The 16187-nt window shown below is 33.8% G+C and overlaps 1 protein-coding gene and 2 long non-coding RNA genes across 3 annotated transcripts; 2 read left to right on the top strand and 1 right to left on the bottom strand.

The window, feature by feature from the left end:
* The first annotated feature begins 440 nt into the window (after nucleotides 1–440).
* Nucleotides 441–4672, top strand: LOC127872659 (GATA zinc finger domain-containing protein 14-like). The gene is made up of 3 exons (XM_052415988.1): nucleotides 441–533; nucleotides 685–3061; nucleotides 3614–4672. The coding sequence occupies exons 1-2, from the start codon at nucleotides 441–443 to the stop codon at nucleotides 2488–2490; spliced, it is 1899 nt and encodes a 632-aa protein (XP_052271948.1). The 3' UTR covers nucleotides 2491–3061; nucleotides 3614–4672.
* Nucleotides 4673–9319: 4647 nt separating this feature from the next.
* LOC127872026 (uncharacterized) lies at nucleotides 9320–10500 on the top strand. Its single transcript, XR_008045694.1, has 3 exons — nucleotides 9320–9463; nucleotides 9972–10076; nucleotides 10451–10500. It is a non-coding gene; the product is annotated as an uncharacterized LOC127872026 (long non-coding RNA).
* A 2512-nt stretch (nucleotides 10501–13012) lies between these two features.
* On the bottom strand, nucleotides 13013–13952 carry LOC127874775 (uncharacterized). Its single transcript, XR_008047088.1, has 3 exons — nucleotides 13906–13952; nucleotides 13495–13653; nucleotides 13013–13341 (listed from the first exon to the last, which is right to left on the bottom strand). It is a non-coding gene; the product is annotated as an uncharacterized LOC127874775 (long non-coding RNA).
* Nucleotides 13953–16187: the final 2235 nt, after the last annotated feature.

Genomic DNA, 16187 nt, shown 5'->3' with positions numbered 1-16187 from the left:
AGAGCGTAGCTGGAGTGTAATATTTATTTACTAACCCTTAATAACATTATATGTGGTAAGTTGGAAGCAGTGCAATGCATGTATCTTACCGGGTACACTCCTTTCCCAGCATCAACAGAATGACTGGACTCTGGTGACAATAAGCTGTATAATAATGCTAGTAATTAGATAAGTTCATAGTAGCCTTGTTATTTGGCTAGATATAGCAGTATTAGCTTGAGGCGATATGAATTCAAAATACATTGCTTTTAAAGGAAGCCATGTTGTTTACAACACAATAAATCTCCAATAAACTAACAAGCAATATCCACAATGTTTCCATATAAAAATCATACAATTATTCGCTTAAGATGAAAATAATTAGACTCCGGTAAAACTGTTCATCAAAGTATGTTTTCATTACAGATTCCAGTTTAGAATAAGATTTGACAGCGTTAACAATGCCGAAGTTTCATACGTATATACTGGCGGTGGCAGTGCTTCTGTGTGCAGCAAGAGCTGTCTCCTCTGCTGAAGATTCAACAACAAGTCCTGTGAGCCCGGTACCTTCAACTTCCGCTTCGCCAACTTACAATACATCATCAACTGTAAATGCATCCATCTTAAATGTCGCTTTGAGCAGCACATCAACAAAAATTGTATCAAGCACAACAACATACCTAACAACCATCACAAACCCAGTAGCCACTACTACAAAACCAACAGCTACCACAATCACAACAACCACCAACAATTCATCAACCCAACTACAAAACCAACAACCACCACAATCACAACAACCACCACCAACACATCAACCCCATCTACAAAACCGACAACCACAACAATCACAACAACCACCAACAATACGTCAAACCCAACTACAAAACCAACAACCACCAAAATCACAACAACCACCGCCAACAAATCAACCCCATCTACAAAACCAACACCCACCATAATCACAAGAACCGCCTACAATACATTAACCCCAACTACAAAACCGACAACCATCACAATCACAACAACAAACGCCAACACATCAACCCCAACTACAAAACCAACAACCACCACAATCACAACAACCACCAACAATACATCAACCCCAGCTACAGAACCAACAACCACCAAACTCAAAACAACCACCGCCAACACAACAACCCCATCTACAAAACCAAGAACCACCACAATCACAACAGCCACCAACAATACATCATCCCCAACTACAAAACCAACAACCACCACAATCACAACAACCACCAACAATACATTAACCCCAACTACAAAGCCAACAACAAAACCACAATCACAACAACCACCGCCAATACATCAACCCCAACTACAAAACCAACAACCACCACTATCACAACAACCACCAACAATACATCAACCCCAACTACAAAACCAACAACCATCACAATAACAACAACCACCAAAAATACATCAACCCCAACTACAAAACCAAGAACCACCACAATCACAACAACCACCGCCAACACATCAACCCCAACTACAAAACCAAGAACCACCACAATCACAACAACCACCAACAATACATTAACTCCATCTACAAAACGAAAAACCACCACAATCAAAACAACCACCGCCAACACATCAACTCCATCTACAAAACCAAGAACCACCACAATCACAACAACCACCAACAATACATCAACCTCAATTACAAAACCAACAACCACCCAAATCACAACAACCACTAACAATACATCAACACCAACTAAAAAACCAACAACAACCTCAATCTCAACAACCACCAACAATACATCGACCCCAATGACAAAACCAACAACCATCACGAATCACAACAACCACCACCAACACATCAACTCCATCTACAAAACAAACAATCACTACAATCACAACAACCACCAGCAATACATCAACCCCAACTACAAAACCAACAACCACCAAAATCAAAAGAACCACCGCCAACAAATCAACGCCATGTACAAAGCCAACAACCACCAAAATCACAACAACCACCAACAATACATCAACCCCAACTACAAAACCAACAACCATAACAATCACAACAACCACCGCCAACACATTAACCCCAACTACAAAACCAACAACCACCACAATCAGAACAACCACCAGAAATACATCAACCCCAGCTACAAAACCAACAACCATTACACTCACAACAACCACCGCCAATACATCAACCCCATCTACAGAACCAAGAACCGCCACAATCACAACAACCACCAACAATACATCAACCCCAAATACAAAACCAACAACCACCACCATTTGAATTACAATAACCACCAACAATACATCAACCCCAACTACAAAACCAAGAACCACCACAATCACAACAACCACCAACAATACATCAACCCGAACTACAAAACCAATAACCACCACAATCACAACAACCACCAACAATACATCAACCACAACTACACAACCAACAACCACCACAATCACAACAGCCAACGCCAACACATCAATCCCATCTACAAAACCGACAACCACCATTAACACAACAAATCCAACTACGAGACCAGCAACCACCATCAACATATCAACCACCACCAAAGACACAAACTCAACTTTAAAACCAACGAACACCACCAATACAACAACCACAACACATTCTCCATCTAATGCGTCATCGTCCACAGAAAATGCTTCTGAAAAACCATGTCCCAAGGAGGTATCATCTTTTACTAGTAAGTTGTCATATAACATTTTTAATGATCAGTTCATAATGGACTAAATGCTGTCTTCTGAATTTGGACTTAATGGTGCTTACTTGAGCCAATGGTAGTGATGGCGTGAAATTGGTAAGGATCTTACATTTCAGTTCAATTGAATCCACAAAGAAGTTGCAAATACTTTCAAACTCGTGTGTACATCTGACCTTTTCCTTTGGTATCCTTATTCAAAAATTGTTTGTTTCATTCATAGTTGAATGATGTCATGCAGCAGAATACAATGTTTCAGATGGGACAAAGGTGACCATAGCTGTCGTGGCTACATGTTTGGTGGTGTTTTTCGTCATTGTTGGTGGCGTAGTTTTGTTCAAGCGCAGGAAAAGGAAATATTTTGGGTATGTTGTATCTGTTAATTTTCATTAACTATTATGTATGGTGTTTCTATTATTTTGTAATCTGACATTTTGCTTGCTCATCTTTCTGTAGATAAATTACACAACTATCATTGTTAACTAATTATTATCAATTTAAAACTAGTCGAGATTATAGCTCAAAAATAAAGTTGAAATTGCAAAATAATAAATTGTTTCAGTTCATTTTAGTGGTAAATACATTTGCACAATATTCAAGAATTCACAGCTCTTTGGTATTCTGATATGTGTCTATTTACAAGTGTTTTGTTCATCAGTGAAAACTTTATAAATAAGTAAATTAATTGTTTCTGATTTTTAGACACTTCATTTTGTTAAAAATCAGTGCAAGTGGATGTGCTGTGAAATTAGATACATAGGATGTGTTTTTTATTGCATACTAAAATACTTGTTCTTTTGTGTGCATATCAAAAGAAACACCATCGTGATGCTGCAAGTTACAAACCCTGGGCATGATAATTATGTCTCAATCATTACTACTTAAACAAATTTTAATTTTTACCGTTTGTGTTCCAGACAATTTCGGATGGCACGACTTCGTGAGGAAGATGAGGACGAGGGGAATACTTTTGCTGCCGACATGGAATAGACCTGAGATGGATAGGATTGCGACGAGAAAGTTTATGGTTTATTGAATGATTTGATTGTGCATTGAGTTATTTGATTGTGTATTGAAGGCTCAAGAGAGATTGAATTTTGTAAGTATTGAATAAACCTAAGAGGCATTTGTTATGAATTGAGGGATTTTAATGTGCTAAAAAGGATAGAGAGAGATTTAATATTGAATTTTGTAAATATGGAATAAACCTGATAGTGATTTGATTGTGTATCGACAAAACCTGAGAAAGAATATAACTGTTAAGGTGAAAAAACGCGAGACTGATTGGATTTTGAACATGGAAAAATTCTCTATTCTTTATTTGATGAGATGCCACCAGGAAGAGGTCAATAGTAATTGGGGCGAAACAAATACTGATTAATAGTGCTTATGTTTATGTCTCAATGATGAATGTATTCAAGAAATGTATGATCATAAACTATGAAAAATGTTGTTTATTTTCCTTTCATTCATATTTATAAAAAATTCTGACAAACATTGTAGACCTGATTATTGTTGATAATTGTTTTTTTTATATACATTTCTTTATTATTGTTATTTAAAGGGTATTGTATGAAACTCAGCCAAGATACTGGAAACCAGATTTGTTTCAAATTCCATTTTGTCAACAATATGAACATAAGTTTAGTAAAACATTCATTTGTTATTATCTTTGCAAGTTTTGTGTGCGAAATAATTGTAACATGCTGGAGTAGTCTGAAGTCTTCCACTGACCCAAAGCACCATTATATCTAAATTGAAAAACACACACGCACACGCGCACGCACACACATCGCACTTAATTGCATTAATATTATTTTACATGAGTTTATTTTTGGCTTATTTAAATTCCAATGACATTTTCATACGCGATTGGAAATGTCTGCAACATGTTTGCAAATATAGTCATAAAATAACAAAAAGATATAAGGGAATCTATAAATAATTCATTTGTGAATAAACACGTATAAACGAAACTGTTATCTTTTCATTATTATAATTCACTTAAGCAAGCAAAGTAACACATTTAGTTCTAATTGACAGCATACTCTTGTTCCTGACGTGATACGCATCGTTAATGCATTAAGCAGTAAGTGTTTTAATCCGACCCCATCATTAATTATCAAGTGAAGCCAGTGTCTATCACCCGCACCTATGACAGGTTTTATGACCTTTACCAGGTTGTTAAGTACATGTGTGATGTGTCACCTGAAAATGAAAATAGGAAGATTTCAGATTAAAAATAAAAACTTATAAAAAATTTAATATATACAATTCAGGAGAAAATCTGGGTGTCCGCTGACAATTTTTTTTAATGTGCAAATTATAACAATGTCATCGATTTTACTGTTATTGTTTTCAAGCTTATATAGGACAATTTTTTTTCATTATTATTTTTTTTTTAAATTATTATTATTATTATTATTATTATTATTATTATTATTATTATTATTATTATTGTAATTTTAAAAAATACATTGACTGTCAATATTTCTTAGCTATACATTATATGTAACATAGTCAGCATAAACAAATACTGTTGTTTATACCTTTAATCAAAAGCAATTTTAACAAACGAACCGACAATAGTTTAAATTAAAACCGACAAAATTTCACAAGTATATAATTTGGTTACAGTTTGTAAACGATAATGCTGTTTAATTAATTTCCTTAATCAATGATAATCAAAGGCAATATTTAAGAAACAAATTAACCAAAAAATAAACATATCAACCAAGTACATCATTAACACCTTTTATCAATTACAATCGAAAGACATTGTCAACTCACGGACATTCTATTCCCGCTCTAATCAATTAAGTTTTAAAGAAAATGTGTAATAAAATATAGGGCCGAATAATCCTGGTCAATATAAGACCGAATAGGCTTGGTGCCGAATCGACCTGAAATTTCGGACTCTGCCGAAAAAGTTTGGTGCCGAAAAAGCCTGCTACCAAAAACTTTACAAAGAAATATTGTCTAAAATCTTCATGGTGACACATCAGACCACAACGACTCATACGCGCATCATGATTGATGGAATATATTCATTTTACAAACAATTTGCAATTTGTTGAAGCAAAACAACTCAAAAAGTAAGAAAAACTCACCTTTTAAATGACTGCTACACATTATTACAAAATGGGGTGTAGACATAAATTTCTAAGTGCACTTTGCTCTCTTTTTTTCTTATTTGGCGCATACTGATAAGGAATGTAGTTTTTTTTTACTTCAATCTTACCCACTGTATAAAGGTGGGTTCCCACTGCCATTCCGATCAACTCGATCATCCCGATCACCGAAATTTCCCGATCAAACCCGACCAAGCTCGACTAAAAAGGGTGTACACGAGTTCTTCTCGACCTCTTGCCGATAACACACGACCTCCACACGATTCATTCACGACGTCCACTCAACCATCTTTCCGATTTCCGCTCGATCTTCTCGACCTATATGCGAGCCCTTTACGATCTCAGCTCGACCAAGTAGACATCAGCTCGATCACCACCAGTCGTACAAAGCGATCTAAAATAACTCGAGTAGTGGTCGAGCGGATCGGGTACAGAGCTCGTGTATGGTCGAATAGCAATCGGGAAATGATCGTGTACGGTCGAGTAGCCGTCGGGTAGCAGTCTAGTAAATATGTACATCAAATCGATAAGAGGTCGAGTGGATCGTGTTGTGATCTAAAATAACTCGGGTAGAGGTCGATCGGATCGGGTAAAGATCGTGTAAAAGATATAAATCCGATCGCCACACGATTGCTTCACAGTCAATTCGATCTTCTACTCGACTAATACACGACCACTTCCCGAGCGCTTCTCTATCCATTTCCTACTCGACCGCTACTCGATATTTTTTACATGTCAAAAAATATCGGGTAGGAAGCCCGACCAATGCCGACCTACCTGACCGCCCCGACCACTCATGCCGACCGAACCAGACCAGTACATGACCGCTTGGTCGGGCTTGATCGAGTTGATCTGATCGGCAGTGGGAACCCAGCTTAAATGTGTTTGTATCATTGAATCTTTCACTGACTATTATCTTAAACCTTTCATTGAAAGTTCACATAACAAAACTAGAAATCATATTAAAGCTGAGTTTTGTAACAAAGGTCTTAATTTAATTGACCTTCCTAAAATATTCAATGATAAAAATGTGCGTCGGTTGATACCCCCTCATTTCCGCAATACTTAATCACCACTTATTTGCTACAAATATAGTAAATCTGTTAGAAGAATCGTTTTTAATTATAATTATATTTCCATAGATATTAATGTAATCAGAAATTGTCCTACATCATGTGACTGTTCTAGTTCAAAATATGTATATAGTAAAGTTGGGCATGCTATTACTGGGGACCTTAATTTCATTCAAAATAAAAACCTAACAAATTTACTACGCAGAGGTCCTAAGTAAAGACTTCCTATTCCTATCGATTTTAATAACTGCATTAAGAAAATCGAAACATCCTTACAGGAATATTGTACTAAATGGTCCAGGAAGGAAAATGCTGAAATTACTGCACTCAATGAATGGAAGACTAAAGTATTATGTATGGCAATGAATAAGACATATATTTATAATACAAATCCTTTGGCCTAACCACATTCACCTTAATTAAATAAACAAAGTCTCTGTAAATTGCTTGACGACTTACAATCTACTTTTGTCATAGTTCCTGCAGATAAGGCTGCTAATAAGGCTATTATAATAATATGATGAGTGTTTTATGTTCAAACTATATCACAAGAACTCGCGAACTACATCATATTGTATTTACAATAAACAACTTATGGAATTATTGCTTCCCATATTGCCGAATGGAAAAAAATTAATTCAATACTTAATATAACTGACAAGAAATTGCCATCACTTTACTGGATACCTAAATCACATAAAACGCCATATAAAAGTCGTTTTATCGCTTATTCAGTGTCTTGTACCACCAAGCAATTATCAGTGTATCTAACATCTGCATTGAGTGCCATTAGATATCATATAGCTAAATATTGTAATAAAGTTTATGAAAATAGTAATGTAATCTTATTTTGTTCAATAAAAAACTCCTTAGAAGTTATTGATAAAAGTGAAAAGAACAAATATAAGGTGTTACAAGTAAGCACATATGATTTTTCTACACTGTATACAACGCTTCCTCACTCTTTCATAAAATCCATAATTGTTTATTTGACTAAAAAACATTTGCAAGAGAGAAGTGTTCGTATTTTGCTTTAAACACTAAAACAGCTTTTTTTCTAATCAGATATTAGATAAATGCAACATTTGGACTTGTCTTGACTTTTGTGCAGCACTTACTTTTCTTCTGGATAACTTGTTCGTTGAATGTAATGGGTAATATATTTTGACAAATTATCAGGCGTTCTTATGGGTACTAAATGCGCGCCACTTAAAGCTGATCTTTTTTTATATTGTTATATTAGCGATTTTATGTTGGAATTATCGAAAACTAAACAACTAGATTTCAATCAATGTTTAAACTTACTAGTAGGTATATTGATGACAAAGATAACCCATACTTTGAACATTATATTCACAAAATTTACCCGAATGAACTAGTCTTAAATAGATCGCGTCAATCCAATACAGATGCTGCGTATTTAGACTTACATCTTACTATTAATAATCATATGATTAAGAAAAGTTTATACGACAAACGGGACGACTTTAGTTTTCAAATTGTGAATTTTCCGTTCCTAGATGGCTACATCCCAAAAGGTCCTTCCTATGGTATTCACATTTCGCAGTTGGTACGTTACACCAGAGCATGTTCATGTTTTAAAGATTTTAATGATCGTAATCGTATATTGACGAAGAAATTGGTAACACAAGTTTTCTTTAATCATAACCAACGAAGTAAATTCGATAAATTTCAATCAAAGTATGGTCATTTAATTTCAAAATATCATGTTCCTGTAAAATGGCATTTAACTAATGGAATTTCTTACCGATCATGTTATGGGTATTTTATAAAGCATTTTCGAAAATTAGAATATCTTAAAGAAAATGTTTATATTAAACTTTCAATTTAATCAACTCATTTTTATCAAAAGGATAGGTTAACGTACTTTAAAACACATGCTTGTTGGTTTTTGATGCACTATATCTTTCTTCTCTTAAAATTTGGAATTATTAATGGAATGAACATTTTATGTGTTTGATTCTTAAATATTCAATCACCAAAGCTGGTTTTATTGGTAATTCGATTTTACAGTACTGTCCCTTTAATATATATATTTTTATCTTACAGTACTACCCCTTAAATTATATTGGATTTTTTTCAAGTCATCGTGTCATCGCTTCTATATTCCGTCTTACGACATACTTTCACTGTTCTGGGCTACATTGATTTTTTAGGTCATCGTGTCATCGCTTCCATATTACGACACACTTTCACTGGTTTAGGATACATACATAGGTCATCGGGTTCATAGCGTAAGACTCTCTGACGGGCGTTTCTTGTATGATTAGTTTTTTTTATTTTATTATTTAGCAGTCTCATAAACAACCAATACATATTGATCTTTTACACCCAGTATTTCTGCTGCGTCCTGTATTCGCGCGATGATGATCTGAAATATTAACTTTATGATGCTATACACCCTTTCAGTTATTCGCTTTTACTAGTGTTAGAGTTGTGTCCCTTAGCCGGATGTGACGTCAACGGGGGATAGAAATTCGCCAGAGAAAATAAAATTTTACTGTGTCGCTGAAGAAATCAACGTCTTTAGCACAATATATGCGTAAGTTGCACACATGTTTTATTTTTAGTATTATATTGACGCATATTAAAGCTATCGCTTGTTGTATATTTACTTTTAAGTACGATGAAGTGAGAAAAAATGCATTAAACATTCCGTTTTGTCAAGACACATTTCATGTTCGTACATATACCACTACACCTGGATTGGAACTTGAATGTAAATATTGTATAAAAATGCCAAATTTTGAAAGCAAAGCGTATTACGAGTTATTTTCAGAAAGTTTATATTTGTAATCATGATTTTATCATAGGAATTATATGATTTCGGGGCTTTTTTATTCTTAAATAGAACAAGAAAGTAGAAGAATGTGAATGAAAACCAATCAGGAGAACGGGTCATTTAACTTTAATGTTTTTTACACCAAAATCTCTATATTTATAAACTTTCAAAACCGAAACTATCCTTTGTTTCTTTGAGTGTTTGACAGAAGTGTTGAAATAATATAAAAATCAGCTTCAAAAAAGCATTATATGTTGGGATTTTTCAGGAATCATCCCAAATGCTATGTTCAGAAACAGTGAAGTACCATGGCTGAACCAGATCCTGTAACAGAAAAGAAAGTACAACAGTACACGACTGTGATTGTCATAAGGTTTGTTTTTTTGTTTAAAATGTGAAATCACTATAATAAATACTCCTAAGTTTATTATTAATATAATTATGCAAATACATAAACATTGGTGGCATGAATATATCCGGACATAGTCATGTACAATAACTACACTCTAATAAATATTGACTCGGTACAGAGACCCAACATGAATGCATACAAGTTCAGCTGTCAGGTTTTAAGCATTATTGCCACTTAAAAAAACAAACATGTAACTTACACTACATTCAGTATCGATCATATTTATTTCAAACCATTTTCTAAAAAAATAATATGATGAATTTTGTATGTTGTATAAGTAACATGATTTTTTTCTAAAGAAGCAATAATGCTTAAAACCTGCCTTTTTTTTGTAGCTGTATGCCAAGGATGTCCCTGGCGCTGTTTTACCGCAACTTCAACCGATAAGATGCAAAGTTACAGAGTTGCGAATATGGTTGAAATGCCAGGGACAAGCTGTGAAATCGAATGAAACAAAAGCCGAACTTTGCTTGAGGTACTTATTATATATCGCCTTTTCAGGCCTTTTCCTGGTGTATCTACGGGTCAGTTAAACAGACCCATTCCCTGACCTAAATTGTAATAGAAATTCCCGATTTGAAAAAAATAATTCCCAATAAAAAAAGAAAGAAGAGTTTATGATTATTTTAACTCAATTATATGTAAATGACATCTCACAAAGTACATTACCATGAATAACATGATTTTTCATCTAATTTGAATGATTGTGAAGGGTTATTTTATATTAGTTTTTCCCATATCAGTTGATTTTTGGCACGAAAAATTCACAATCCTGCAATTGCTTTTTTCCCAAAATGGCCAGGAAAAAGCCTGCTTTTTATATTAAAAACGCACATTCAAGTTGTGAATTTTTTTCTATGTTTCTGTCAACCAGTCTGTTAAAAATAAGTTTTATCTGTTTAGTCAGCCTCTCTCGACCACACAGCATATAGTACTTTACAATGTATATAACATGCATAGTGGCACACAGCTTTCTGCTTCAATTAAAATCCCTGACATAATAAGTTACATTACTCTCTTCAGTCGGCATTAGAAATTGGTTGCCACTAGTTAAATTGTCTTTATACATTTTTTGGTCACAAAGATTAGAAGGTAGGGGTGGCGTTTATTAGGTGGAAAACAAGTATCTGAAACAGACTCTGGAGTAGTGCTTTTTTTGTAACACCTTAAATCGTAATGTTCTGTTACAAAGTTTAAATCTTTACTTTTATATATTTTCCAGGGTAAAGAAATTCAGTGACAATCAGGATAACATCCTAATTGTGGATCCTTATCCAGACCAGCCATTTGCAGCTAAGCAGAAGTCGTCCTGTATGAACTGTAAAGGACAATCAACAGTGTCAACAGCGTAAGAACATCTTAATTTGGAAGAATGCACATGGACCCAAAGCACCAGACCGATCTTCAAAGACTTTTCGTACATGAACATTCTGGAATGGACCAAAAGTTCTGGTAAAGGTTCAAAACTGGGTGTTGAAAAGCCTATTCAACGAGGCTATGTGTTTTTTCATGACGGTTATGTATTCGACACATGGACATCTGAACGTAACAGTTCAACAATTGTTAGATGTAAGTGTTTCCGCTCCATGAAAAACCGGTAATCAGGAATAAAGAGTATTGAAATAATCTAAATTAGATTTGAAAGTATTCAATTTTGTGTTATTTTAGTGTCAGTATTTGTGAGATTCACCTCAAATCACATTTATTCATTCAATATAATCATAGAATCTCAGCTCATTTTGGTGCAATACCTGTATCTGAATGTTTGTAATTTTCAGATTGTGTTTCCTTAAATTAGTTTATGATTTCTAGCTTTCACATGTTGTCTTTCATCATTAATCTCTCAATTAATGATACTGCATACTGTTTTGTGATGAACTATGCTACTCAAATGTGCTTATCTTGCATTATTTCTGTTGTAATAAAGCTTATATCACTGATTACAAAGTGTTTTTACTCAAAGGATTACGCAAATCTGTAGCAGAGTCTTAGTGAAATAGTTACTATGGTGTCTGCTAAGCAATCTGGAGCAACCAGTTTCGATCCCCATCGAGAATCAGTAATGGTTCTTCCCAGGAAATGAACTTAAGTACTGATTTGTCTCAATATGCATTGGACTTTCTTTGTTTTACCTAATATTTCCAAAAAAAACCCTAAAATTTCTATTAACAAAATTATTTATTCAGTAGTCATACAATCAAAACAAATTAACAAACATGATTAAAAAGATGTATATAATAATACAATTTTTATGTAAAAGCCACACACCTTATTTGGCATAGTAAATTTAAGTATGAATGACATATTTTATCTATGCCCATTAGAATATATCTGGTGGTTACAAGGTAGAAATCCATCTTTTTGCACTTTACAACTTAAAAATAATCCCGTTTGTCTAAATGGATGTGTACGTCTGGAAATCCTACTTTCAGTTTTAAAAGCAGTACTGTTTGAAAAAAAAAATTAACTTGCTATTAAACTAGGCTATAGATTTAATTTTATTATGCCAACTAGAATATATCTGGTGATTACAAGGTAGAAAGCCATCTTTTTTTGCGCTTTAAAAAGTTAAAAATAATCGTGTTTAATATAGAAATCCTACTTTCAGTTTTAAAAGCAGTTATTCCTGTTTGAAAAATAATAAATTACTTGCTAACTAGGCTATAGATTTAATGAAAATTTTGCACACTTTCAAATTGCATCTATATGAACATGTACTTTATTTCAAGGTGTGTAGCTTTAAGTACTCTTTTAGCATTAATCTGTAACTTAATCAATGCTTATATCAAGATAATTATCAAAAACTTTATACAAAGCCAAAAAATGTACAAATATTACATGAACAGCCAATTGTATTATTTCATTAACCTACATGTAGTATGATGTACACGAACAACATATGTTCATATAAATGGTATGTATGTTAAACACCAGGACATGATATAATTGAGTCTTGGAAAAGAGTGAGCAATGAGCAAACTGTCCAAATTTGATTAATTGTCCCAAACAGAGAAACCGGAATGACCTGATCAAATATGTGAAAACTTTTAATTTTGTTAATTGCACGTTCCACGTGAATTCGCTTCAACAGATGTGGTTTGTCCTTCCAGCAGTCGAATAGTGTAGGGATGGCTCCTGGTTTTAGATACCTCCGCTTAGCAAATCCAGATTCATCAAGACAGTCACGTTCAAAATGGAGAAAACAGACAACCGTATTGTGACTTATCTGAAAGAAAAAAAAAAGAATAAATAAATATGTGTGCTTTTTTGAATCACATCAAAACTATTTTTCTGACATGAAAATGTATAGTACTTTACATGTTTTATTTTTCTTTATACAAAATCTTTTTAAGTTTTACTGAAACCACTAACAACTGACCTTAAAATGTCTGTCTTCATCTCTTCGTATTTTATTCAACCAAACAGCTTGAACTGGATCATCTTCAGCTGGAAATGCATGATAGCTGGGCTTTCCATGGCCTTCTAACAATCCTTAGCCAGTGGTGTGACATTTGGGCACACAGCAGATCCTGTTAGACTGAAATTTTATGAAGATCAACTAATAATATTTAAAAAAATCAAGTGAATAACAACTTTACCAATTATTTTGGATCATTAAAATCAGTATAACAAAGTCCACAAACGTGGTTAACAAATAATAAGATGTGTTTTTATCCTATTGGTTAAGAATTTCATTTTATTTGTATTGATATTAATTATTATATGTCTATAAATGTTTTATTCCCAAATGTTATTTAAACAAATCAATTGCCTAAACAATTTAATTTACCTTCAACTTCTTCTCGAGTGATACAGTAATGTCTTGAATCTGTTTTCGGTCCGGTTTTGAGTCGAATACTGGTGTTGCTGTGTAAAACTGGACAGCATAGTCGTGGTCATTAATCTGTTGTCGTGTTGAACAAAATTCTGTTGCATAACATTCATGATAACTGATACATTGTACTTTACACATTAATACACATTAGGCCGGGTATAGCTTAGTACAAGCTCTAATCAAACAAATAGCTTTTTAACAAACCATATGTTGCATTGGATGCCGTTGGCTTTCAATTTAAAAAAATGGTCAATTGGTACAAAAGCACGGTATGACTAAGACCAGTACGAGCGTCCTTTAGTTGCTTCAAAATATAAATGCCAAAGAGTGTTCATACTTTGACGAATACGAAATGTCCTTAGATAAAACAAGTCAATATTTCCACCTATTTAATCTATATCAACATTTCTGAACAGGATTTATTTCAGTAAAAAATCCTTCGTTTGAACGTTTCGTCCTCGCGAAAACATATAACAGACAAAAACAATACCGCTGCTTTATCAGCATTATAAACCGAATATCAAAATTGCATAAGAAAATAATAAATTATTAATAATAAGGTCAGTACAAACCTTTTCGTTTTAAGTCCATTTACACCGTTGAAAACACACATTGTCAAACAGACATCTCTTTGTTTGCTTACAGTCGATAATCGGGTATCCCCGGATGACGTCATTCAGGGGAGGTAATTATAATCAGTTAATAACTGAAAGGGTGTATATTCTTAAATATTTTCTAAAAAGAAGGAATGTAGTTGACACGTGTTTGTATTTTCATTTCATCGTTTCTAAAAAAGAAACTCTGTTGCTCTGGTCTCTTTCCTACGATGAAGTAATTAAATGGTAATTTAATTGAATACGTTTTAATTCCGTTTTATTATTGTTTAATTTGAGTTGCAATGCTATGAGGTTAAATAATATTTTCACTCATATGTATCATGATACATATACATTCATGATATATGTATATATGTATATGTATAATATCTTGGACGAGTTTAAAAACGATGCCGGTTGGTTGAAAAACATGGCCACCACGTGGGCAGGGCTATTTTCCTTATATGGCTATTGTAAAACCTTGTTAACACTCTAGAGGTCACAGTTATTTTCCGATCATCATGAAACTTGGTCAGAAGATTTGTCCCAATGATATCTTGGATGAGTTCGAAAATGGTTTTGGTTGCTTTAAAAACATTGCCACCAGGGGCGGGGCTTTTTTCCTTATATGGCTATATATGGCTATAGTAGAAACTTGTTAACACTCTAGAGACCACATTTATTTCCAATCTTCATGAAATTTGGTCAGAAGATTGGTCTCAATGATATCTTGGATGAGTGCGAAAATAATTATGTTTGCTTGAAAAAATGGCTTCCAAGGGGCGGGGCATTTTTCCTTATATGGTTATAGTAAAATCTTGTAAACACTCTAGAGGCCACATTCCGATCTTCATGAAACTTGGTCAGGAGATTCATCCCGATAATATAGTGGACGAGTTAAAAATGATGCCGGTTGGTTGAAAAACATGGCTGCCAGGGGGCGGGGCATTTTTCCTTATATGCCTAAAGTAAAACCTTGTTAACACTCTAGAGGCCACATTTATTTTCCGAACTTCGTGAAACTTTGTCAGAAGATTTGTTCCAATAATATCTTGTTATCTCAGTTGAGCGTCTTTGGGCCTGAAAGGCCCTTTGGTTTTTACAAGTATTATATTTTGTTAGGAGTTTACTTAGGAGTTATAATGCTAAAGTCAAAAAGTGATTTAAAAAGTACCATAAAAATATTTGTGCAAATGGGATGCCACTGGGTCAATTGTTGTACTGCTCATTTGACACTTTACAGTAAAACTTGTTGTTCAATGTCATAAGTAAGTCATTTAGTCCAGCCTAAAAAAGGGACCTTTTACACAATTTAATATTCAGACTAATAATTTAAGATTTAATGTGACAGACTTACAATTGATATAAGGGCTTCTAAATGCTCACACCTCACATTTAAGATGATAAACAATCTCTGGAAAAAACACAATGAGATTTAAATCTGGCAACATTCATTTTAATTTGTTCCCAGTATTGCATAAGCACTTTTTATATTGATCATTAAATTTTTCATCATTATTTATAAATATGCATTCAAAATGTATTAACATTTTCTTTTGAACAATCTCTAAAAATGCTTTGTGACACTAATTCCAATATTCTATCAGAAATTGGGTTTTTGTTTTGTATCTTTTTTAATTC

The sequence above is a fragment of the Dreissena polymorpha genome, chromosome 3 (genome assembly GCF_020536995.1).
Source record: "Dreissena polymorpha isolate Duluth1 chromosome 3, UMN_Dpol_1.0, whole genome shotgun sequence".
In the NCBI taxonomy this organism is placed as follows: domain Eukaryota; kingdom Metazoa; phylum Mollusca; class Bivalvia; order Myida; family Dreissenidae; genus Dreissena; species Dreissena polymorpha.
This window is presented reverse-complemented; position numbering and strand designations above follow the sequence as displayed.